At 41.6% G+C, this 27,522-nt stretch overlaps 1 protein-coding gene across 3 annotated transcripts in view; it reads left to right on the forward strand.

The window, feature by feature from the left end:
- The window catches only part of gramd1c.L (GRAM domain containing 1C L homeolog), an 84,454-nt gene that overhangs the window by 26,499 nt on the left and 30,433 nt on the right, over positions 1–27,522 (forward strand). For 2 of the 3 annotated variants that reach the window (XM_041580942.1, XM_041580943.1), the window contains exons 3-6: positions 8,473–8,557; positions 9,972–10,075; positions 14,698–14,793; positions 18,120–18,200. In XM_041580942.1, coding sequence (XP_041436876.1) covers positions 8,473–8,557; positions 9,972–10,075; positions 14,698–14,793; positions 18,120–18,200 — 366 coding nt within the window. Of the gene's footprint in view, positions 1–8,256; positions 8,394–8,472; positions 8,558–9,971; positions 10,076–14,697; positions 14,794–18,119; positions 18,201–27,522 lie in introns of those variants that run through there. The other variant, XM_041580944.1, reaches the window with a different exon arrangement.

Consider the following 27,522-nt stretch of genomic DNA (forward strand, 5'->3'; position numbering starts at 1 on the left):
AAGAAAGAAATAAAGAAGAGAGGAAGTGAAAAAGATGAATTTCCCCACATCCCTGCCAATTACATCAGAAACAGGGCAGAACAAGGAAGCAAGTACAGTCGCTCATGTGATGGCCAGGGACCCAGTCTAACCAATCACAAGTCCATAAAGTCAAATATTCCTACATTTATAGGATAGCTACAGTGGCGCAACTAGAATCCCACAGGCCCAGTATTGGTCTGTGTGTGGACCAACCACACAATGTCAGAAAGTTACAGTTACGCTGAAACATTGTCTACATATGTCAACATATCTGTCTGCATATCATGTCTGCTGTAGCTACAGGAATACTTGGGAAGGCACATCAATGTCCAACCCAAAACCAATGGCCTTCCCTTCAGAGAGGATTTCAATGACTATCTAGGAGACTACAGATTCAAAAAAAGGCCTATATTTACTAATAAGGCAAAAAGTTAAAATTTTGTGTATTTATTTACAAAAACATTAAAATTTCCGCAACATTTTACAAAAATGTGTGTTGCGTTCATATTGGCACACATTTGCATCTTTTCTGCAGGTGTAATTTTGCCAGTTATATATAATATTTTCCAATTTATCAGGAACACAAGAACAAATTTTCACCAAGAGGAAATTCAGGCTGGTGAACTGCCATAATTATGATAGAAGAGAAACTTTTGTGTCTTATTATCTACATCATATCCCCATTCTAATATTCCTTTTTTTCTTTATGGTGTAAATTCTCTTGCAACTTTCCCTACAATTACACCCACTGATGAATCTTTGCCAGCAAAATGTAACGATTTAAATATGCAATGTCTCTAAAAATACACATTTTTTGGATGAGAAGACTCGAAATCTCAGCCTCATTGGCCTTCAGGTTACCTATGCACTAGGGATACGCCGAATCCACTATTTTGGGATTCAGCTGAACTCCTGAATCCTTCGTGAAAGATTTGGCAAAATCTGAATTTGCATATGCAAATTATAGGTGCACAGTTAAAAAAAGAAAAGTTCCTCCTTGTTTTATGATGAAAAGTCACGTGATGTTAAGGATTCGGATTCAATTCAACCAGGCACAAGGATTTGGTGCATCTCTATTGTTAACTGACCTGTACCACCTGATTTGGCCATCCCTCTGGGTAACCTCAATTCTGAGAAGTAGCATTGTGGCTGCTTTACTTCATGACTTCCTTTTGGGAAACTGTGTTGTTGTGTAGTAAATATCACACTTTGAGCAACAAAGGAGCCCTGTGGTTCCTGGTTAACAAGTGATTGGTAGAATAAGCGCCGGTGTTGCCTTGCAGAGCCGGGTGAGTGAGACATGGCCACTTTAATTATTCAGCCAGTCATGTAATACTGCCTTTTGCATGTTTTATAGCTTGGGAGATGCCACCTTTTCTCACAAAACATCCTTTGTATTTTGCTCGTCCGCTGGTAACAGAGTATCTTCGGAGGCTTGTAATCGCCTGTTTTACTTTAAAGGATGCAAAGTTAACCCTAGGCCAGTGCTTTCAACATAATGGCAGCGATACTGCTCCCTAGCTCTATGTAATGCCATCCCATTAGACTTGCCCTCCTGCCCGCTGCTAGATATTTCCAAAGAATTTGAGTTGCTTACCGTATATATTTAATTTCAAGCTTCTTCTGCCATTTTCCATTTTCTTCTAGACAGTATTGCGTCCACTCTGACTGCTCATGGCCAAACCAATCATTAGGAAGTTCCCTTGTTGTCTTTTCAGTAGTTGCTTGGCTGTCCTATTCTTAATATAGTAAGATCTTGGGCTTTACGTCCATCGTACTATCCTCGTCTGTAAAGGGTCTGATGAAAGTGGTCTGTTGTGTCCTCTAAAACTTTGTATTGTGTGGGTTTTCTGCTGCAAAATGTTGGCCTAAAACCGGTTTAATACATGGCTGCCATGGTGCCCAGTGAATTGTGATTGGCTCAATATAGCAGGTTATATATTAAAGTTATATAAATCCCTAAATGGATTGTGGATGCACTGCTGCAGGCTCTAAGGACGTTTGGAAAGACACCCAAAATGTGGCATTTTTCCTCAAAACAATGGCAGGATCCTCACAATACAGTGTGTTTTGCTGCTCCAGTATAAATGACTAGGAATGGTTGGCAAGATCCCCAGACGCTGCTTATTCTGCTCATTTTAACAGGCTGTAAAAATAAAATTTGGAAAGATCCCCAAAATGTAGTGTATGTAGTCGGGTCAGTAAATACATCTCTAGGGAAAGCTGCCAACAACTGATATTAAGTTATTGTACCGGTATGGGATCTGTTATCCGGATACCCATTATCCAGAAAGCTCAGAATTACAGAAAGGCTGTCTCCCATAGACTTAATTTTATCCAAATAATCCAAATTTTTTAAATGATTTCCCTTTTCTCTATCATAATAAAACAGTAGCTTGTACTTGATCCCAACTAATATATAATTAATCCTTATTGGAAGCAAAACCAGCCTATTGGGTTTATTTAATATTTAAATGATTTTCTAATTAAGGTATGGAGATCCAAATTACAGAAAGATCTGTTATCTGGAAAACTCCAGGTCCCAAGCATTCTGGAAAACAGGTCCTATACCTGTCAAGTATCGGTGCTTATCTGTATCTGTGACAGGCCAGAGAGCTATGACAGGATCCTTGTCTACTTGGTGCCATACATACATTTATTAATACAGGTATAGGATCCCTTATCCAGAAACCCGATATCCAGAAAGCTCCGAATTACGGAATGGCTCCCATAGACTCCATTTTATCCAACTAATCCAAATGTTTAAAAATGATTTCCTTTTTCTCTGTAGTAATAAAACAGTAGCTTGTACTTGATCCCAACTAAGATATAATCAATCCTTATTGGAAGCAAAACCAGCCTATAGGGTTTATTTAATGTTTAAATTAATTTCTAGTAGACTTAAGGCATGAAGACCCAAATTACAGAACGATCTGTTATCCGGAAAACCCAGGTCCCGAGCATTCCGGATAACAGATCCCATACCTGTACAACCGCTTCCCTGCAGTGGCAGATTGTGGGGTGCGTATACATTTCTACATTGTTATAATAAGAAAGTGATATGTAAGAAATGTAGCACCTTCCTTCTCTTGTGCTAATAAAGACTCCACCTAGTTTAGGCAGTGCTAACTAAATAAATAGTTTATTCAAAAAAAAAAAAAGATATATATATGAACAATTGTATGTTAAAGGGGTGGTTCACCTTCAGGTTAACTTGTAGTATGTTATAGAATGGCCTGTTCTTAGCAACTTTTCAGCTGGTCTTCATTATTTTTATTGTTTTCATATTATTTGCCTTCCTCTTCTGACTCTTTCAAGTTTTCAAAGGGGGGTCACTGACCTCAGTGGATAAAAAGACAACTACTCTGTGTATCTACAATTTTATTGTAAATGTTACTTTCTGTTACTGATCATTTATGTCCTCCTCTGTTCATATTCCTGTCTCACTTTAAAACTACTGCCTGGTTGCTAGGTGAAACTTGACCATAGCAACTAGATAGCTGCTGAAAAAAAGCTGAATAATGGCAAAAACTGCAAAAAATGAAGGCTAATTGCTTATTCTCTCAGCATATTACTCTCTATATCATACAATAAGTTAATTTAAATGTGAACAACCCCTTTAAAAAGTAATCAATTAATCATTATATTTGGTTACAAACTGGAAGCCAGTTGCCTCTTCCCCTTCACAAACGCTGTTTGTAATCAAACTAAATGGTAGGGTTAGCAATATAGATCCTAAATCAAGGACTTACTAACTGCTCACCAAGGGGCAAATTCACTAAGTTAATTCGCTAGCGTTTGGCATTTTCGCAAATTCACTAACGAACGCTGGCGTAGTTTCGCTAGTGTTACTGCGCACCCTTACGCCAGGTGAATTTTCGCTACGGACGTAACTACGCAAATTCACTAACTTGCGCAGTGTATTCAACGCTACCTTTTACGCTAGACTTCCTTCGCCATCTCAGACCTGGCGAAGCGCAATAGAGTAGATAGGGATTGTTTCAAAAAAAGTCAAAATTTTTTCTAAGTCCCAAAAAACGCTGGCGTGTTTTCTACATTATGGGTGATAGGCTGAAAAAGATCGAAAAATTTTTTGGGGCTCCTCTCCTTCCCCCCTACATTTCCTGACTCATGGCAACTTACCTATACAGTGGGCACATGTGTAGGGCAAAATAACATTTTTATTTGCTGATTTGAAGGTTTTCTAGGCATTTGTAGTGCTGATACGTATTCCTCCATTGAAATTTGAATTTTGCGCCGTATGCAAATTAGCCTTCGCTAGCGTAACTTCACTTTACTTAGCGAATCAACGCTAGCGCAACTTCGCAACCTTACGCTACCCCTGTGCGCAACTTCGGATTTTAGTGAATTTGCGGAGCGCTGGCGCAACTTCGAATCTTAGTGAATTTGCCCCCAAGTGTTTATAGTTTGGGAAAAATGAATGAAACACCATAAAGTTAGTAGTATTTGCCATTAAACCATAGGTGTGTTGTTAGAGAGGTTTATTTGTCACTTTCGTGTGAGAGGTGACATTCAGGAGCGACACATACTACATTATATTATACCTCAATGTGATCTTGAATACAAAAAAAAAAGAGAGAGCCAAAGAGAGAGCCCCTAACACTCATGGGTCCTATATTGTCAAGATTACAGTTTTTTTTTTTCATTTTGATTATTAGAAATAGAATTGGATAAAGGATATAAACAGACCTCTGTCCAACTCTTTTTATAGCCTTTATCCCTAAAGGTGGCCATAGACGCACTGATAATTTTGTCCGAAACAAATTTTCGTATGATATTCAGCAGGTCCAGAATGAGAATTAAAATAGGCCCTGGCATTTCAGGTACACAGAGGCCCAAACACTCCCACCAGCCCACTAAATAGTGACTTTCTATGGCACCTGTACCCACAGATTGCCAGTCTGGGCCTGATATTCAGTACATTTGTGGGAGACGAGCCAACTGATGTCGGCAGAAGACTTGGATATCGGTCGGCTCGTCAATCGGCCCGGGCAGAAAATTATCATCGGGTGCCTTTGAAGGGACCCAAACATCGGCCATTTTTAGTGCTGAATCGTCACATACAGGTAGAATTCTATTGTTTCCATCTATATATCTGACCATTCAGCTATACACATGAAACAAACGATCTTTCCTGGAAACATCTATGGCCACACGCGCCTGTGTACTCACACAGGCGCGTGTAGGCGCCGAACGCAGGAAAAATGCAGCATGTTGCTCTCAACCTGCGTTCGGCGCAAAAAAAACCTAATGCGTCTATTCCTGCGCTCCCCTGCGGCTGAACGCAGAAAAACGGAACGCAGGGGAGCGCAGCTACAACCACTCGTCAGTAAGAGCCCTAAGTCTCATTCACACACATTCAGAAACGGAACTAGAGGGGGGCGGGCCCTGGTGCAGGACTCACAGCCGGGCCCCCCGCCCCCCTCCGTAAACCCGGAACTGGCCGGGATATGCGCGGACTGCCGGGGGCCCCTGAGAGGGTGCGTGCCCTGGCCCGCTCGCACCCCCTGCTCCCCCGGTAGTTCCGTCCCTGCACACATTAGTGCCAGTTTTATAAGGAGCTGTCTGTATGTTTTTGAAATTGTGGGAGGAAAGAGGAGTGCCCAAAGGAAACTTGCATAGACATGGGGAAAAGATCCTTGTATATAGTTTCCCTGGCTTGAATCAAACCCAGGACGCCAGCATTACAAGGCAGCAGCACTATCTATTGCACTACTGTGCACAAACATGCCCCATAAAACCACTAACACGGGTGCAAGCAGGAGTGCATGTGGGCACCTTACAATTGCTTATAACACATTTAAATGATTGGGCTTCTGTGTATATGGCAACTCTGTGCGCTCCTCAATGTGCTTCTAAAAAAACATGTATCACAAAATTTTGATTGCACAGTTGCAATGTTGTACCCAATAACACACACACACTACACATTGCCACCAGGTTTGCTCTTGTCTTTAGTTCAGTGCACACTTGTTTGTGTAAATAACCACTCCCACAGTGCACACACATTAGCTATTGGTTGCACATGGATGGGGGAGGGTAAAGTGCATCCCCTCCCCCAAAGGAATAGAAAGGGTCAAGTCACTCTTACGTACATACCATTTAAATACAACTGAATTCTATTGTGTTGGAGAAATGAACATTAAATCTTTACTAATCAAACTGTAACTGAAATGCAAAAAAAAATGCAACATAATGCATGTAGGAAAGCATTCCAATGTATTTTCAATAGTGATGCACCGAATCCAGGATTCGATTCGGGATTTGGCCTTATTCAGCAGGATTCGGCCGAATCCTTCTGCCAGGCCGAACCGAATCAGAATCCTAATTTGCATATGCAATATTAGGGGCGGGAGGGAAATCGCATGACTTTGTCACAAAACAAGGAAGTAAAAAATGTTCTCCCCTTCCTGCCCTTAATTTGCATATGCAAATTAGGATTCGGTTCGGTATTCGGCCGAATCTTTCTCAAAGGATTCGGGGGTTCGGCCGAATCCAAAATAGTGGATTCGGTGCATCCCTAATTTTCAATAGAAAGTTTTTGTGAAAGCCGTTATAAATCAGCTGAAATAAAGTCAGATAGGAATACAATGTAATACAGGTATGGGATTCATTATTCGGAAACCTGTTATCCAGAGAAATCCGAATTAAGGAAAGGCCGTCTCCCATAGGAACAAATTTAATAAGCGGTGAAAATTCTCCAGCGACAGCAGCGCAACACTTCGCCAGGCGGAAATTAGTTCAGACAACGCTAATTCACTAACATGCGACGTTGCGTCCAGGGCGCCGAATGCTGGCGAAGTTGCACTATTGTTAATTCGCAAGCAGAGCAAAGTTGCGCTAGCGTTGACTAATTTTCATATGGCGGGAAATTATAAAGTTAAATGGACGTATATGTTGCAGCAAATACATTACATTACACAAGTCCAGGGAACCTTAATAAAAGAAAATAGAGAAATAGAGTTGTTATATTGCCCTACACATGAGCTCAGTGTATAGTTTATGTGTCATATGTTAGGAAATGTAGGGGGGAAGCCGCTTACCCCAAAAACATTTTACGCTTTTTTGCAGCCTATCACCCTAAAAAAAGGAAACGACGCCAGCTTTTTTTCAACTAACTTTTTAGGAAGTCCTATCTACTCTATTGCACGTCGACCTGGTCTGGCAAATTTTCACCAGCCTTGTCACTTCGCCCTTTAGTAGATTTGCCCCATAGTCTCCATTTCTTCCAAATAATCCAAATTTTTTAAAAATGATTTCCTTTTTCTGTAATAAAACAGTAGCTTGTACTTGATCCCAACTAATATATAATTAATCCTTATTGGAAGCAAAACCAGTCTATTGGCTTTATTTAATGTTTATATGATTTTCTAGTAGACTTATGGAAATATCCATTATCTGGAAAATCCCAGGTCCTGAGCATTGTGGATAACAGGAATCATACCTGTACATAGCGAGTAATATCATGGCAATCTGTGTTACCACAAGCGATAAAGCTATCAAAAATACTTTCCCACAGGCAATAAAAGTGAACCACTGGTGGGAATGCATACGCTACTTCGTTTTCCAAACTCAACCCACTGGATTAAACCACGGGCGGCAAATACATATGTCATACAACATTTATCCTCCCAGTATTATTTAGGCTGGATTTATAGAAGGAAAGAAACTTTCCAGGGGTTCTTCCAGCGAGCACCACGGAGCGATCAGCTTCTGGCTCCTTCTTCCTTCTCGTGGGTGGGTAGCGTGAAAAGCCAGACTTTAACTAAGAAGTCAGTATTTCGTTCTACTGCGCATGTGTCTGACCTGGGAAATTCGAACAAGGAAGCCAATCGCTCCGTGGTGCACTTTTCTGCTGATAGGAGCAGAGGCCCGGGGTTTCACGTAAGTAAATACAATCACTTGAGGGTGTCTAACTTTTGGCACTTCCAAGTAAATAGACCTTTCCTTCTCCTTTAAAGAAATGTGCATTTAAGTGATGTTTCCAAGGCAAAAAAGTGGTTCATTTATTTTGTCGCTAGCTAATTTTGGGGAAAGGCGGTGAGATTTTCCCAGGTTTCCCGGCTAGTCCCACCATCGTTAGGGCCACACACTCAGCTATTTAAAGCACGGACAGATTTCTCTGGAGGCGGAATGCAAATTTCTCATCCTTGAAGTTCCAGGACACACTGAGTGTATATAAATACAACTCGCCTGTTCCTTGTGTCACCAGTCATGTGCCTGTGTCTGGCCAAGCTTTGGTTTAAACAAAGAACCAGGGGCTGACACTGCACTGGGAGATGAAGAGCGAGTCAAGAGTAGAGACTGGTGCCGAGGGATTGTCTGAGGCAGCCCCCACTGATAAATATCTTGTACGCAGCTGTTTCCTAGTAGCACCCACATTCCAGTCCAGCCGGGTCCCTTTGTAACCGTTTGCTTCTCTTCCTGCAGGTCTCAAGCTCCACTTACAAACAAAGGAGCGAGGAATTTCGGAAGATCTTCAAAGAGCTCCCAGAAAGCGAGAAACTGATAGTAGGTAAGAGAATACCTGGGTAAGGTGATGGTTTCAAGCGTCCTGGGTGATTCAGTGTTATTGTAGAAAGGAACAGGCACCCTAAGCAAGTACCAAACTGGGTCAGGCCATTAGGTAAAGGGATTCAGTGCCACGCAGATTGTTATCACAATAGATGCTGTTTACCAAATGTGACACATCAAGTCCTCATATCTGGGGTACACTGCAGCCCCAAATCTCAGTATAATGAGATGCCATGTTGCTTCAGTTATTAATGGATGGGTGTGTACAGCTTATTTTGTGCCCATAACATTCCTTCTCTGTATATTTGTATTTTACTGCTGGTCTGGGCAGTACTGTACTGTAATCTTATTCCGAGCACAGAACATGTACATTTTATGTATTTAAATATGTGAGATTATGTATTTTAAATATGTGGGATACTGTCGTGGGAAAAAATGTTTTTTTTTTAAAAACGCATCAGTTAATAGTGCTGCTGCTGCAGAACTCTGCACTGAAATTAGTTTCTCAAACAGATTTTTTCATATTTAATTTTGAAATCTGACATTGGGCTACATATATTGTCAGTTTCCCAGCTGCCCCAGTCATGTTACTTGATAAACTTCAGCTCTGATAAACTTTAGTCACTCTTTACTGCTGTACTGCAAGTTGGAGTGATATCTCCCCCCCCCTTTCCCCCCAGCAGCCTAACAACAGAACAATGGGAAGGTAACCAGATAACAGCTCCCTAAAACAAGATAACAGCTGCCTGGTAGATCTAAGAACAGCACTCAATAGTAAAATCCAGGTCCCACTGAGACACGTTCAGTTACATTGAGTAGGAGAAACAACAGCCTGCCAGAAAGCAGTTCCATCCTAAAGTGCTGGCTCTTTCTGAAATCACATGACCAGGCAAAATGACCTGAGATGCACCTACACACCAATATTACAACTTATAAAACACTTGCTGGTTTAGGAATGAAATTTTATATGGTAGAGTGAATTATTTGCAAAGTAAACCGTGTAATAAAAATAAAAACGACATCATAAAAAGAATGACAGAATCCTTTGAAGTAGATTTCAATAACACAATCTTCTTTTTATCATGTTGAATTCTAGTTTGAGCTAAAGGACTGCACGCTTTTGTGTATAAATGAAAACACGGGCTCCATTAAAGTGTCTCATAATCCCAAAGCAGTGGTAGCACAACCTTGCTAATAACCACGCTGGGAATGGAGTGCTACATACACACGACAATCCTGTATGCAGAGAGGACAATTATACCCATCCTTTAATCCTGCTCTAGAATAGAATTGCCATTGTGTTACCTGTGTGGAATTTACTTGTGCTCCAGTCAGTGGAAAGGCATAAACAATTGCACAAATTGTGTTACACTGAAACCCTATAGTCTTGCCTTTGTCTGTGCTTTTGTTTACAGATTACGCGTGTGCCTTACAGAAGGAGATTTTACTACAGGGGCGAATCTACCTCTCCGAGAACTGGCTCTGCTTCCACAGCAACATCTTCCGCTGGGAAACTACAGTAAATATCCCCACAAATTCCTCTGTTTCATTTGCCTTGCGGTGCTACTTACCTAATAGAACAATTCACTATTTCAATAGGTAGTTGGTGTTTTCACCAGGGGTGAACCAAATTAACACCAGTTCCTTCAGAAATGATTTGGCTGGATAGCAAGCCAAATTTAAACCCTAATTTGCCTATTCAAATAATGACATTGTCTGGATGAAAGTGTCACATGATTTTCAATCTTCCGAAGTCATCTGAAGTAGCTTCAAGAAGAAACTTCAGGTGATGTCGGGGGACTGAATGACACATAGGTTTTACCACCAGAGATTCATTTTATTGCATTTGGAGGAGATTACAGAATAGGAGATTTGTAGCATGTGATTAAAGGGATACTGTCATGGGAAAACATGTTTTTTCAAAATGCATTAGTTAATAGTGCTGCTCCAGCAGACTACTGCACATCTTTCTCTCAAGATGGGCCCAGCTAATTTGAAAAGTGCAGCACAGCTTGGCCCCCCTTTAGGCCCGGTATGACTTTACCCCCTGTGCCCCCTAATAAGAAATAAGGGACTCCATGATTTTTGATACTAGTCCTGCACTAGTGATGTGTGGGCCGACGCGGGACCCGCGGGTCGGGCGGGTTTGGGTCGACCTCGCAGATGCCGGCATCCGACTTCCGGGTTCCTGTTTTATACTCTAGTGTCTGCTCGCCCCGCCCCTTTTGTGACGTCATTGTGATGTCATCGGCGGGATGCCACGGGTCTATAAAAGGACCCCCGGAAGCGGGTGCGGGTGGGCGAGGGTCAGTGCTTGCGGGTCAGGGAAACCCTGACCCGCACATCACTATCCTGCAGATAGAGCCATTAGTTCTCCTGTGCAGCTGCTGCAGTGTAGCATATACAATACAAAGGGACGGCATTATAGGAGAAGCACAGATATCGGCTCCTGGCTGTTGCTGCTCATCATGATACATGTAAGTGTATTCCCATCACCTGACGGACTCTCGTTGCCCCAACACCATCTGTTGCTTCTATTTCCAGCTCACCTGGAGCTCTCACTGTAGCATTTATTGCTTTCTTAGCCTATTCAGCAGGACACACATGCACCCTATTCATCTGGGATTCACACAGCAACACTTGCTAATTGTCTTAGGCTGCCCGTTTGTGCTTTGTACACGTAAGCACTGGAAAAAGAGAGCAATCCTTTCCGCCTTTATTTTGAATAAAGAGAGCAACTCTTTTCCGGCTTCGTTTTGAAATAACACACAAAGGATTTTACCAGTTCATACCAAGCTGCCCCTCAGCTGTGTCTTGTGCTAAATTGACCACAATTCCAATTTAATGCATAAGCCAGTTGGTGGGGGGGAGGTTGGCGTTTATAAATAAGCAAATCTGTCTTCACAGTGAAGATGTGGAATTGTCTCCCTGAATCAGGGGTACAGGCTGATACATTAGATAGGTACAAGGAAGGGTCGGATGCTTTATTCACCAGTAGCTCCTCCCAGCAGACAGGAGGGAGCCAATGAGATTAGAGGAGGGAAAGGGGTGTTACAGGGAGAGCTGGGAAGTGAATCAGGGGTACAGGCTGATACATTAGATAGGTACAAGGAAGGGTCGGATGCTTTATTCACCAGTAGCTCCTCCTAGCAGACAGGAGGGAGCCAATGAGATTAGAGGAGGGAAAGGGGTGTTACAGGGAGAGCTGGGACTTGAATCAGGGGTACAGGCTGATACATTAGATAGGTACAAGGAAGGGTCGGATGCTTTATTCACTAGTAGCTCAGACAGGTGGGAGCCAATGAGATTAGAGGAGGGAAAGGGGTGTTACAGGGAGAGCTGGGAAGTGAATCAGTGGTACAGGCTGATACATTAGATAGGTATAAGAAGGGGTTGGATGGTGTTTAGCAAGGAAGGGATATGAAAGACTACAAGTCTGTTGGGACAGACATTAAGGGGGTTATTTACTAAACTCCAAATGCAAAAATCCAGAAAAATTCGTGATTTTTTAGTATAAAATCTGAGTTTTAAAATATCACAAATTTTTCAGAATTTATTATACCCGAGGATGTAAAAAGTCAGAATCAGAAAATCTGGCTTCTTAGATCTGTCGGGGTTGCATATACGCGAATGATTCCCAATGATTATTTGATGTGCGCTGTGTTTTGTGCAATACGAGTTTTCGGATGGAAAATCTAAAAAAAATGGTGAAATTCAGATTTTTTGTCGCAAACTACATTTTAGGGAAAATCTAATAAATAAGCGGAAAAAACCTGTGCAGATGTAATCAGAGTTTTTGGCACAACATGTTGAGATAAATTCGGACTTTGATAAATAACCCCCTACGGGCCCGAAACATGTAGTGTCTGACAGCATTGGAGTGCTCTCCTCTTCTTATCTATAATTCAGAAGCTGCATTTAATGAACATAAACACTATAATACATGTTGAAAAACAGCAATCCGGAAGGCAAAGAAAGGAAATGAAGAGTCCATTGCTAAAGTCAAAAAGTTTTTCAAGTATATTAACAGTAAAAAGATGCGTGTTTCTCCTTTAAATCATGGCACCAGTATGATTGTAACAGATACAGAAAAGACAAATGTGCTAAATCAGTTCATTTCTTCAGTGTATACAATAGAGGAGTGTGAGTTCCCAGGCTCACTTCATAGCTGCAGAGATGGCTCAGCTCAATCTAGTCAGTGGCTGACTCAATATATGATCCATAAAGCTTTAATAAAAATTAATGTAAACATGGCACCAGGGCCAGATGGCATACACCCCCGGGTTCTAAGAGAGTTTAGTTCAGTTTTAGACCAGCCCCTATTTCTGATTTTCTCCGATTCGCTTTTATCTGGTGTGGTACCTATGGATTGGTTGGTATGGTACCTATGGATTGATGTCATTCCAATATTTAAAAAGGGATTACGATCTCAGCCTGGCAATTATAGGCCAGTAAATTTGACATCTGTAGTGGCAAATTATTTGAAGGCTTTTCACCCTCTGAGGCAAATTGGAGAGGCTTCCGATGGTTTTTTTTTTTTGCCTTCCTCTGGATCAACTGGCAGTTAGGCAGGTTAAAAAAAGTGGAAAGGTTGAACTTGATCAATGTGTGTCTTTTTTTTAACTTAAATTACTATGTAAAGATAGCTCATAGTACAAGTTGATCCAGGGACTAGTCCAATTTGCCCCCTCTGAGGCAAATGGGAGAGGATTCAAATGGGGTTTTTGCCTTCTTCTGGATCAACTGGCAGATAGGCAGGTTATATATAGACTTAAGGTTGAACTTGATGGACTTGTTTCTTTTTTCAACTAACTTACTATGTAAAGATAGCTCATAGTACAAGTTGATCCAGGGACTAAACCCATCAGGAAGGAATTTTCCCCGTCTGAGGCAAATTGGAGAGGCTTCAAATGGTTGTTTTGCCTTCTTCTGGATCAACTGGCAGTTAGGCAGGTTATTTACAGACTTAAAAGGTTGAATTTGATGGACCAGTGTCTTTTTTTTAACCTAACTTATCATTTTACTAAAAATCATGCACTAAATTTAATACCGATAGGAAAATGCCAGAAATAAGGAATGCATTTATGTACCCCTATGGCATTAAAAAACCAAAGGATAATAATACATGGGTGAATTCAAACAGAGCAACACGGGATTAAACAGGGAATTTCCCTTGTATTTCATGCCTAGAAAACAAGAATTCAATCTTGCAGATGATTGCCTGCTCTTTGTAATATTACGGTATCAGTAATATCTGTTTGGAAATAAAATGCAGACGAATAACACAAATGGAGGATTAGGGGGCATATTTGGAACACTTGGTGAGAACCAAAGTTATTGGTAGTTTAGGAGTGTAGAAGATATTGCTGACTGCTTACTAATTGTATGCCTTATATACTGCACTTGCTTCATGGTATAAACAGGGCTGTAATTTGGTCCAGTGCCGCCCTAGGCACCCAAACTCAGCCCAAGCCATCAGCGCTTGCAGGAGCAGAGGATTTTTTTTAAATACAATAACGAAATAAATTGAATTACAGAGATACAAATCATTTGTGTCAGTTGCAGATACTGATGAATTGCATTTGGAATAAGATTTAAGCTGGCCATAGACGCAAAGATCCGATCGTACGAATCCTCCCCACATTTTTCATCCCACGGAGATCAGTCGTTTGGTCGATGGGACAGGTTAAAAGATTTCTGTAGGCTACAGATAATATCTCTGCATGTATTGCCGATCGTACGATTTTGAGTGAGAGACTGTCACCAGCTTTGTCGGACATAAACTTTCGTACGATTGCTGTCAGGGGCAGAACATCGGCTGATCCAGGCCTGGACTGGCAATCTGTCGGTTCTGGCAAATGCCAGAGGGGCTGCTGTAAGTTCCCATAGACAGTCACTATTTAATGGGCTGGTGGGGGGCTGTTTGGGCCTCTGTGTACTTGGAATGCCAGGGCCAATTTTGATTCCCAGTCCGGACCTGGGCTGATCTGTTCTTTTACTACTTAACTTAACTGAAGGTTAGTGGCAGGTCGGGAGATGGGGAAGACTCGAACGATCGGATCTTTGCATCTATGGCCAGCTTTACTGAGATGGTTTTATCCCACCCTGCTGACCGTGTGTTCCCTCCTGTGTATTTTCCAGATATGCTTACAGCTCCGGGATATCACTTCCATGACAAAGGAAAAAACTGCTCGGCTTATTCCAAACGCCATACAGGTCGGCACAGAGAACGAGAAGGTAATGTGCCGCTGATTCAATCATTCTGAAATGTTGTTCTACTGGATTCATTACATTGATTCAACTGGATAATTAATGTTAAGTGATTAATGAGTATGTGATGTTGAAATAACTATGAGACACCTATGTATAGTGCTGGGTTACAAGTCTGTATCATCTGGATAAACACCATACATAAGGCACTTGTACTTTGCCACTGCTCTGACAATAATAATGACTAAGAACCATAGTTTCCTGTACATACAGTTTCCTGTGCATATAGTTTCCTGTGCATATAGTTTCCTGTGCATATAGTTTCCTGTACATATAGTTTCCTGTACATATAGTTTCCTGTACATATAGTTCGATGTACATATCGTTTCCTGTACATATAGTTTCCTGTACATATCGTTTCCTGTACATACAGTGGTGTGACTATTAGCATAACCTACATTATTGCTCATAGTTTGTGTATAAAAGAATGGCTATGATCTATTTGTTATCCTAGATAATAAACTAATTGTACATTTGTACATACATGCGGAGGCCCATTTTTCAAAGGTCAAATTTCGAATTCATGTGAATTTTTTTCATTTGAATATACAATTAGACTGGGAGGTAATTTAAGTAAAAATTGAATGGCTAATATTTGATCGAATGGTTCTGACCCAAAAATTTGAATAGTGTTTGAATCATATTCGATTTGTATGACTTGAGTTTTTCACCAAAAAAAACCCTTGAATGTCAGGAAGGGAATTAACATCTCCAAACAGCTCAACGGACCTCTGCCATTGACTTGTACATGAACTCGGCAGGTTTTAGGTGGCGAATATTCAAATTAGGACTGTTTTCATGGTCAAGATGTGATAAATCTCACATTCGAATAGGGGATTTATGTGTGAATTTTGACACTTGAAAATTCTAATCTACTAATTGACCCTTGATAAATCTGCCTCTCAGTGTAAGGCGGTTATTCACTTAACTCTGAATGCAAAAATCACAAAAAATTCATGATTTTTTTTTTTAATAAAATCGGACTGTTAAAAAATCACAATTTTTTTTGAATTCATTAAACCCCAAGGATGGAAAAGTCAGAATCTGACAATCCGGCATCTCAGACCTGTCAAGGTTACAGATAAGTCAATGGGAGAGGTCATAATGATTTTTTCATGTGCGCTGGGTTTCTTGCAATACCCAGAAGTTTTTGTATTTTTCTGGTGAAAATTCCGAAAAAATCTTGAAAATCAGATGATAAAATATGAAAAAATCATGAAAATCTGATTTTTTTTTACCGCAAATTTTCGGGAAAATGTAATAAATAAGCGTAAAAACCAGAGTGGATTTGATTGGAGTTTGTAGCAGTAAATATTGAGATTGAAAAGTAGGTATAGCCAGATAAAGTATTATTGTATTATTATATTAAAACCACTTTGTTTGTTTGTTTGGAAATATTTTTTTCTGCATGAAATATGTATTTACTGTTAGGTTACTTACGATTCTTAAATAGGTTACATTGCTGTTTCAATGATTACATTAGAAGTCATGGGGCACATTTACTAAAGGGCAAAATGTTTCAAGAAAATTTGCAGAAAAAGACAGTTCACCACAATATCGACTATTTACTAAATGGCGAAGAGGACAATTCACAAGCGAAAAAACCTCAGTTCTAACAGAACCTTAGCACCATTCCGCCAGTAAATATTCACCAGCGAAAATCCGGTAATTTATCAATGTCCAAACGCTACCCTTTTCCCTAAAGTGTATTTCTCCAGGTTCAGACTGGTGAGCTCCCATTATAAGGATAGAGCAGCCACTTTTAAATCGCAATTAACATTGCTCTTACCCTGCTACTTTTCTCCATGGCGAACATTTGTCAAGGAAAATTTTCCCTGCTACTATTGTATGGGGGAAATATACTGGCGAATGTTCGCAGAGAATTTTCGCCAGGAGAAAACACCACAATTCTCTTGAAAAAGTGAAATTTTTTAGTAAATATGGAGATAGTTTAAAATTCACCTGGCAAAGTAATGTGAACTGTGGTGAAGTTAAGTGAAGAGAAAATTCACACTTTAGTAAATGTGCCCCGTAGTGTACATATGGATCGATTATGTGATGGTGGTGACTGATGGCTACCAATAGGGAGCAGCAGAGTAGTACTAAATAATATCATTCAGCCTTAGTTTTTATATACGATGCATAAAGGTATAGGTTTGATTGTGTACCCGACAAACAGTCATGAGATCATTTTATGATGAATGTATTATTAATATGTTATATAATATGCCTTAGCACAGCACAACTTGCTTCTTAAGTGAGCACCAAGGGAAGTACTTGTGCCCCATAGCACTCTCATTGTTATACTAGTAAATAAACCACCACTGTCAGACTGGGGCATCAAGGGCCCACCAGAGAAACTGAGATCAAGGGTCTATCAGACAGAGCATTAAACAAAAACACTGGAATCTCCATGTTTGGGAGGTTCATTGATCAAATGTAACAGATTCATATAGCCAAGAAGCCCTATTTTTTTAAAGGAATAGTTCAGTGTGAAAATAAAAACTGGCTAAATAGATAGGCTGTGCAAAATAAATAATGTATCTAATATAGTTAGTTAGGCAAAAATGTAATGTATAAAGGCTGGAGTGACTGGATGTGTAACATAATAACCAGAACACTACTTCCTGCTTTGCAGCTCTCTTGGTTTCCACTGATTGGTTACCAGGCAGTAACCAATCAGTGGCTTGAGGGGGGCCACATGGGACATAACTGTTGCTTTTGAATCTGAGCTGAATGCTGAGGATCAATTACAGACTCACTGATCAGTTATGTCCCATGTGGTCCCCCTTATAGTCACTGACTAACTCAGAGTTAGAGAACTGAAAAGCAGGAAGTAGTGTTCTGGCTGTTATGTTATGTAATAGATACACCGCACACCCGGAGTTTACTCACTCTGCAGTAGTGGTGCTGGTTTTCCGTTGACCACGGTCCCTCAGCAACAGCAACTTTATATTCATGGATCCGCACACACACAAATTTCTGCAGTGTGGAAAGTGTCCCTTCTTTTTATTTGTTTACACCACCAATATCAACGTTTCGGGGGGTACAACCTCCCTTCATCAGGATATCATCACGGACAGACGGTGCAGGTGAAATCTTGCTATGCCTGTGTTGTTTGCAGCACAGATTATATGGTTGTTTTGGTAATCTATAAGCTCTTGCTTTTCTATTTACATTGTGCACATTCTTGAAAATTTGAATTCAAATTTACCATTTAAAACGTAATAAATCTGCCCCTATATAATGTGAGTTTGCAGCATGGAGACTGATTTCTTACCTTTTCCACACAGCTCTTCTTTACATCGTTTGCTACAAGAGACAGAAGCTTCCTAAATATCTTTCGCATGTGGCAGGATGTGCTTCTGGATAAGGTGAGGCGCAATGAAAGTGTTAGTAGAGCATTAAAGGAGAAGGAAAGCGACCAAGGCAGTTTATTGCCAATAGATTGGCCACAGTAGTGCAAGTTATAAGACTATATTTATTCTGCAGAATGCTTTTCCATACCGGAGTATACAGCTCTAGAAGCTCTCTGTTTGTTTAGGATAGCAGCTGCCATATTAGCTTGTGAGACATCACTTCCTGCCGGAGTCTCTCCCTGCTCACTCATAGCTCTGGGCTCAAATTACAGCAGGGAGGAGCAAACTGAGCATGCTCAAGCCCTAGCCCTGGAGGTTTAAGCTGAAAACAGGAAGTCTGATACAGAAGCCCATGAGTACACAATAGAAGAAAAGAAATGTGCTGTTTCTTTTGACAGAGGACTCAGATCAGCATTATTTTGAGGAATTACTGGTGTATTTATATAGACCTTTCTGATAAAGCTTACTTAGTTTTAACCTTTCCTTCTCCTTAAAGGGATCTGTCACAAGGCCTCATTTACTAAGAGTTTCCAAAGTGCAAAAACCAGCGCCTTGTCCCAGAATTCCAGCATCTCTGCGCTTGCTAGGAACGTTTGCGGCAATTCTTGTGCCATATGTTTTTAATGCTACCGATTTGCACCCATTGTATCACCTAACACTGCACGTGCCCTTTATAAAGAGTAGTTGGGTCTGAGTAGATCTGTTTGATATGTTTACATGGGATAATATTCATTCTAATGTGTACATGTAACCCTGGAGGGGATGTATAGCTGTTACACCTTCAATAAATATATAGAGAACCAGACTTGAACCCAGCCTCCTAAACAAACAGTCCCTCAGCCCCACGACATAAAGTATATATATGTATGAAAAACAGGGACGGAATTAGAATTAGGCAACACCTTGTGTCAGCTGCAGGGGAAGGAGTAGTTGGGTGGGGGGGGAATAGCAGTTTAGCCTCTCTGCTACCACCAATCCACCTTGGCTTGCTCTAATGAGAGAGGAGCAGTCCACAGTGGTAAGTGGGTGGGGGGAGATTTTGGGATGTTAATAGGTTGACACTGCTAAGCAGCCACATACAGGCAGGTGGCACCCACGACAAGACTCATGTCCTGCTCACACAGTGGAACTCTGAAGTTAGAACCACCCTCAAGCTGGAGTAGCACCATGCTTTCCACAGTGGCTCAGACATCATTTTGATGGCAATTGTGGAAATTACAACATCCACTTCACCACAATCGTGTGTGATTCATGTCTGAATCCTATCTGATCCCCATTGTAAGCAGCAGTCCTGTCCTGCTTTATGGCAGCTGAGATTCTAACTATCTGTATAACAGAACATTCTGTCCCAGTGGCTGCACAGATCCTATCTGATCCCCATTGTAAGCAGCAGTCCTGTCCTGCTTTATGGCAGCTGAGATTCTAGCTATCTGTATAACAGAACATTCTGTCCCAGTGGCTGCACAGATCCTATCTGATCCCCATTGTAAGCAGCAGTCCTGTCCTGCTTTATGGCAGCTGAGATTCTAGCTATCTGTATAACAGAACATTATGTCCCAGTAGCTGCACAGATCCTATCTGATCCCCATTGTAAGCAGCAGTCCTGTCCTGCTTTATGGCAGCTGAGATTCTAGCTATCTGTATAACAGAACATTCTGTCCCAGTGGCTGCACAGATCCTATCTGATCCCCATTGTAAGCAGCAGTCCTGTCCTGCTTTATGGCAGCTGAGATTCTAGTTATCTATATAACAGAACATTCTGTCCCAGTGGCTGCACAGATCTTATCTGATCCCCATTGTAAGCAGCAGTCCTGTCCTGCTTTATGGCAGCTGAGATTCTAGCTATCTGTATAACAGAACATTCTGTACCAGTGGCTGCACAGATCCTATCTGATCCCCATTGTAAGCAGCAGTCCTGTCCTGCTTTATGGCAGCTGAGATTCTAGCTATCTGTATAACAGAACATTCTGTCCCAGTGGCTGCACAGATCCTATCTGATCCCCATTGTAAGCAGCAGTCCTGTCCTGCTTTATGGCAGCTGAGATTCTAGTTATCTATATAACAGAACATTCTGTCCCAGTGGCTGCACAGATCTTATCTGATCCCCATTGTAAGCAGCAGTCCTGTCCTGCTTTATGGCAGCTGAGATTCTAGCTATCTGTATAACAGAACATTCTGTCCCAGTGGCTGCACAGATCTTATCTGATCCCCATTGTAAGCAGCAGTCCTGTCCTGCTTTATGGCAGCTGAGATTCTAGCTATCTGTATAACAGAACATTCTGTACCAGTGGCTGCACAGATCCTATCTGATCCCCATTGTAAGCAGCAGTCCTGTCCTGCTTTATGGCAGCTGAGATTCTAGCTATCTGTATAACAGAACATTCTGTCCCAGTGGCTGCACAGATCCTATCTGATCCCCATTGTAAGCAGCAGTCCTGTCCTGCTTTATGGCAGCTGAGATTCTAGTTATCTATATAACAGAACATTCTGTCCCAGTGGCTGCACAGATCTTATCTGATCCCCATTGTAAGCAGCAGTCCTGTCCTGCTTTATGGCAGCTGAGATTCTATCTGTATGTAACACCTATTTGGGCCACTCGGGGTTAATTCACCAGCTAGAACACTAGAGCACGGGTTACACGCGACTTACACCCAGGGCAGGGCCTTCGCTAAGTGAAAGTGTTCCCTCTATGGTGTAGTGCAACTACATCCCCCACAGGCTACTGTGCACACAAAAACAACTTGGGCGCCAGGAGGTTCTTAACAATCAGGAACGGTTTATTATGCCAAAAAGGGCAAATGAGCACAGGTTTCAGTAGTCACGCAGGAGTTGAGGAAAGCAGCTTATTGAGAGGTCACACAGAACAAGGCAGGCTCACACAGAGAGTACACAGGCAAATGCAGTACAACCTTTCTCTCCTGGAAGTTGTCAGGAAGCAGCTTGTACCCTACAGTCCCTCTTCACTGAGGTCCCTGACTGGAGGCAACACATAAAGCCTCTGGGAAGCTCCTCCCTTACTGCAAATCCTTGTTGGAGCTTCAGCTGCTCTTTCTCTCTCACCTCTCTGCCTTTCTCTCCTAGAGAGACTATGACAAGTCTGCCCTAGTATATCTGTTCCTCATTCACGGGGTTACCTGCTCCCCGACTTGGACACATGACTTCTTCTGGGCCTATTGCACTCAGTCCCCTGAGCACATCCAGCTGGAATCACATCCAGAGGCAAAAGAGGAAGAGGCCACTCCCTGCACTCACTATATAGGAGTGAGTCAGAGCAGTGTCATCAAATCTCTCAGCCTATCACTGTAAAGGTTATTCTGTAAAAGGGATTCTACCCAATAACCCAAGGAAATGGTGAAAAGATTAACTCTATAGGGCCTGTATCCCTATAGGGCCCTACATGTATAACAGAACATTCTGTCCCAGTGGCTGCACAGATCCTATCTGATCCCCATTGTAAGCAGCAGTCCTGTCCTGCTTTATGGCAGCTGAGATTCTAGCTATCTGTATAACAGAGCATTCTGTCCCAGTGGCTGCACAGATCCTATCTGATCCCCATTGTAAGCAGCAGTCCTGTCCTGCTTTATGGCAGCTGAGATTCTAGCTATCTGTATAACAGAACATTCTGTCCCAGTGGCTGCACAGATCCTATCTGATCCCCATTGTAAGCAACAGTCCTGCCCTGCTTTATGGCAGCTGAGATTCTAGCTATCTGTATAACAGAACATTCTGTCCCAGTGGCTGCACAGATCCTATCTGATCCCCATTGTAAGCAGCAGTCCTGTCCTGCTTTATGGCAGCTGAGATTCTAGCTATCTGTATAACAGAGCATTCTGTCCCAGTGGCTGCACAGATCCTATCTGATCCCCATTGTAAGCAGCAGTCCTGTCCTGCTTTATGGCAGCTGAGATTCTAGCTATCTGTATAACAGAGCATTCTGTCCCAGTGGCTGCACAGATCCTATCTGATCCCCATTGTAAGCAACAGTCCTGTCCTGCTTTTATGGCAGCTGAGATTCTAGCTATCTGTATAACAGAGCATTCTGTCCAGTGGCTGCACAGATCCTATCTGATCCCCATTGTAAGCAACAGTCCTGTCCTGCTTTATGGCAGCTGAGATTCTAGCTATCTGTATAACCGAGCATTCTGTCCCAGTGGCTGCACAGATCCTATCTGATCCCCATTGTAAGCAGCAGTCCTGTCCTGCTTTATGGCAGCTGAGATTCTAGCTATCTGTATAACAGAACATTCTGTCCCAGTGACTGTAGTGATCCTATCTGGAAATTAAAACCTTAATTTAACTGCTAAAACTGAATTATTGGTACAAGTGACAGTACAGTGCCAAGTCTGATGCAACAGAGCATAAACATTTAATTTTGCTCTGCAGTTTCTTTCTCTGGCTCTGCAAATAATCAGGTTAAACTTGTGTTGATCGTGTCCGATAAACAGTCCCATAGGCACCTGAGTGACAGTCTCATAGTCATCTAAGTGACAGTCCTATAGGCATCTGAGTGACAGTCTTTAGGCATCTGAGTGACAGTCCCATAGGCATCTGAGTGACGGTCCCATAGGCATCTGAGTGACGGTCCCATAGGCATCTAAGTGACAGTCCCATCAGCACATGAGTAAAAGTCTCATAGGTATATGAGTGACAGTCTCATAGTTATATGAGTGACAGTCTCATAGGTATATGAGTGACAGTCCCATAGTCATATGAGTGACAGTTCAATAGACATCTGATTGACAGTCCCATAGGCATCTGAGTGACAGTCTCATAGGCATCTGAGTAACATTCTTATAGACATCTGAGTGACAGTCCCATAGGCATCTGAATGACAGTCTCATGGGTATCTGAGTGACAGTTTCATAGGCATCTTAGTCACAGTCCCATGGGTATATGAGTGACAGTCCCATAGGCATGTGAGTAATAGTCTCATAAGTATATGAGTGACAGTCTCATAGGCATCAGTCTAGGCATGAGGCATAATCAATTCTTCTTGCATTTGAAGCCAGGTGAGTGAAATATGAGCCTATAGCATTCAGGGCAAATGTAGCAACTGAAAAGAATGAGCTCCTATGTGTTTCTTGAAACGAGACCTACAGTCCAATAAACTTTCTTGGGCAACTTAATATCTGCCAGCGTTTGCCAACAAGATAAACACTCTATATTGTTTGTAGGGTATGCACTCAAAGAGCTAATCCTATAGGCAGTTGTATTTAAAAAGTATTTATTGAAGTACAAGGCTCTGTCCTGGGACCATTACTATTCTCCCTCTATACTTCCTCCCTTGGCAAATTAATAAATTCGTATGGTTTCCACTACCACCTCTATGCTGACGATACTCAAATCTATCTCTCATCTCCTGATCTCAACCCAGAACTCCTAACTCGCGTCTCCTCCTGCCTGTCCGCTATCTCTACCTGGATGTCGCAACGCTACCTTAAATTAAACCTCTCTAAAACTGAAATGGTTCTCTTTCCTCCAAGAAACACCAGTAGCATCCCCGAAGTATCCATCATAGTTACAATTTCCACTATCACCCCCTCTCCCAGGCCGGTGCCTTGGGGTTATCCTAGATTCTGCCCTGTCATTCACTCCTCATACCAGTCACTTATTAAATCATGTCACTTCCACCTAAGGAACATATCCAAAATACGATCATTTATCACCCAAGATGCTGCCAAAATTCTTATTCACTCTCTCATCATATCGCGTCTAGACTACTGTAACTCTCTTTTAATTGGCTCCCCCTCCAGAGACTGTCACCTCTCCAGTCCATAATGAACACTGCTGCGAGGCTCATACACCTCAGCAACCGCTCATCCTCTGCCTCGCCATTCTGTCAATCCCTGCACTGGCTTCCGTTACCTTCAGAATCAAATTCAAATTAATGACACTGACTTTCAAGCACTTCACAACTCTGCTCCACCCTACATCTCTGAACTCATCTCTATTTACTCACCCACTCGCTTTACTTCGCTCCTTCTACTGACCTGCTACTCAACTCTTCTTCATTACCTCCTCACATGCTCGCATTCAAGACTTTGAAGGGCTGCACCCCTCCTCTGGAACGCTCTCCCACGATCTGTCCGACTTTCTCCCAACCTTTCTGCTTTTCAAAAATCTCTGAAAACGCACTTCTTTCGAGAAGCCTACCCTCACTCTGCTTAACTACCAAACGCAACACCACATACAACACCACATTTCTCACCCACTTACTTCGATCTTGCCCTCTCCCACACCTTGTGTATTACTCCCTTCCCTTTAGACTGTATGCCTATGCATAGGGCCTTCCTCACCTCTTTGTACCTGTATTGATTGTGATGTTTGTTACTCCATATATTCTATGTATGTAATTCATGTGATGTAGTTGTATAATCACAGTTACTTTACAGTGCTACGCAATATGTTGGCGCTATATAAATACATGTTAATAATAATAATAATACAAGTATGGATTACAGCATTACACATTTCATGTTCTCACAACACAACACAAGCAAACCATACTTGTTAGGTCACATGAGCCAATTAACAGACAGAGTTCGGTGTTTTGCTTCCACACTTCTTCCTGTTACAGTTAGAGCTGCAGTATTTCTGGTCAGGTGATCTCTTCCTGTTACAGTTAGAACTGCAGTATTTCTGGTCAGGTGATCTCTTCCTGTTACAGTTAGAGCTGCAGTATTTCTGGTCAGGTGATCTCTTCCTGTTACAGTTAGAGCTGCAGTATTTCTGGTCAGGTGATCTCTTCCTGTTACAGTTAGAGCTGCAGTATTTCTGGTCAGGTGATCTCTTCCTGTTACAGTTAGAGCTGCAGTATTTTTGGTCTGGTGATCTCTGTGGCAGCACACAGACCATCACTATATGGGGGTTCAAGGTAAGAGATGTAAAAGGGCAACATTTGATATAAACTATCTGTTGCTTTAGTATTCATTTTGGGGCAATAGTGTTCCTTTAAGTCTCCACCTCTCTTATTCAAGACATTCTCAATGCCCTGTATTGAAAAATGATTCAAACTCCCTGCGGCACATTCTGAGAAATGACCAGCTACAGTAGTTTCAGATTTGGATATTACATTATTAATATGTTTTTGTGCTCTCTCCTTAAAGGACATGTAAAGGCAAAAAAATTAAATCCCATTTTTACTTTCTTTAATAAAAAAGAAACCTATCTCCAATATACTTTATTTGAAAAATGTATTTTTATAAGAAACCTGACTGTATGCAGTGAAATTCTCCCTTCATTTACTGTTGTGGATAGGAATTGTCAGACGGTCCCTAACTGCTCTGCAGGGAAACAATCATACTTATGTACAGCAGGGGGAGCCCCCGCCTTACTTCCCAGCCATGCAGAACTCAAGCAGCTTTGTTTGTTTCCCTGTACAGCAGTTTGGCCACTGTGTAGAGATTTGTATTGGATTTTATTTTTGCCTTTACATCCCCTTTACTATTTCCAACTCCAGCTGCAGGACAAAGATCATGGAGCCAGATTTAAACAGATAAACTGGGATTATTTTGCTGCAGCCACTGGTTCTGCAGAGTTGGAGAAAGTCTGTATTAAACAATATAAAAATGATAAAATCCACATTAGATCACATGACAACACAGGACCCAGTGCAGTCTGTATATTCTGATTATTAATCAGTCTTGTTGTATCGGCTTCTGGCAGATATTATTTGACTTGTGCTGTTTTGATAATTTATGACGATCCCTAAGCAGCCCAGACCACACTGAGCATGTGCACAGTCTTGGTCTTGCAAAGATGTATAACAAAGTTACAAGATGGTGACCCCCTGTGGCCAACTTTGAAAGCATAAATCATTTGTTTGATTAGGCTTGTGGTGCAGTAGGTTCATGTTTATGTTTAGTATACAAAATACACCATTTCTAACATTATTCTATTTTACACTTTTGTTGCCCTTTAAGGACAGACAGAATCACTGGTTGACATATAACATGTAATTCCAAACCTGTGTCATTATTTTTGTAACTATCCTACAGGACACAGTACCTGCTCAATAAATCCCCTATGAGTCTCTCTTCCCAGAGAGCCCAGTTGACTTTCTGCCAGAAACCAATATAAGTGATGCCTCTGTGATTAGTGCCCCCAGTGATAACAAGAGCAAAAGATTAGTCAGAGTCATATGAGGTCTATAAAGTATCCCCGTTTTACATGCCCCTAAGGTGGCCATAGACTGGACAACAGTAACTCCTCACTGTCCCTCCAGAACATTGTGTATGGGGCAACACCACAATGTATCTGACCAACATCTGGCAACCTCATCAGAAGAGCCAGAAATAGTTACTATGAGTTAAGAACCAAGAAGATCTTTGTCCTTTAGTGTTTTGGTTGGCAACGATCTGAACTGACTGAGCAAATAGAGTCACTACAGGTCACTAGGACAGCTCAGTGTTTTTATTGCTCAGCCCCACTAGGCTCATACTGAGAGTCACTACAGGTCACTAGGATAACACACACTTGTTACAGCTCAGTGCCACTGGCTACATAGTGAGTCAATACAGGTCATTAGGGCACAAACACACACTGGCTATGGCTCAGTCCCAGTTGGGAGCATTTATATGCTGTAAGTTTCATGGTTCCGGTTGTATCTGAAACTGGGCACTCATGTGAGTATGTTCCCCTTCTCTGTTATTAAAGGGAGACTGTCATTGGAAAACATGTGTTTTTCAAACTGCATCAGTTAATAGTGCTGCTCCAGCAGACTTCTGGGCTGAAATCCATTTTTATAATTCACTCTACCATGGAAAATGTCATTCCTAACCCAACAGATATGTATGTTTATTGGTGTGTAGGTGCATCTCAGACAAGGGAAAGTTGTGCTCACCACTAGTTTTTAAAATCATTAGGCGGGGGTGCAATGAGGGTGTGACCACAAAATACATATAAACAAATACAAGATTCCTCTGCACTCAACCCATTATCAATATATTTAAGACAGAGACATTTTGTGCATACTGCTACTGAAAAATGCCTTACCCTTTAAACAAAACAGGGATTGTTTGTCCATATATTGCAATATATTTAAGCTGGCCAACTACGTCAAAGTCATCCCATATCTGGCCAGTCCTATGCTCAATTGAGCATAGGACTGGCCAGATATGGGATGACTTTGACGTAGTTGGCCAGCTTAAATATATTGCAATATATGGACAAACAATCCCTGTTTGTTTAAAGGTAAGGCATTTTTCAGTAGCAGTATGCACAAAATGTCTCTGTCTTAAATATATTGATAATGGGTTGAGTGCAGAGGAATCTTGTATTTGTTTATATGTATTTTGTGGTCACACCCTCATTGCACCCCCGCCTAATGATTTTAAAA

The sequence above is a fragment of the Xenopus laevis genome, chromosome 2L (assembly GCF_017654675.1).
Source record: "Xenopus laevis strain J_2021 chromosome 2L, Xenopus_laevis_v10.1, whole genome shotgun sequence".
NCBI lineage: Eukaryota > Metazoa > Chordata > Amphibia > Anura > Pipidae > Xenopus > Xenopus laevis.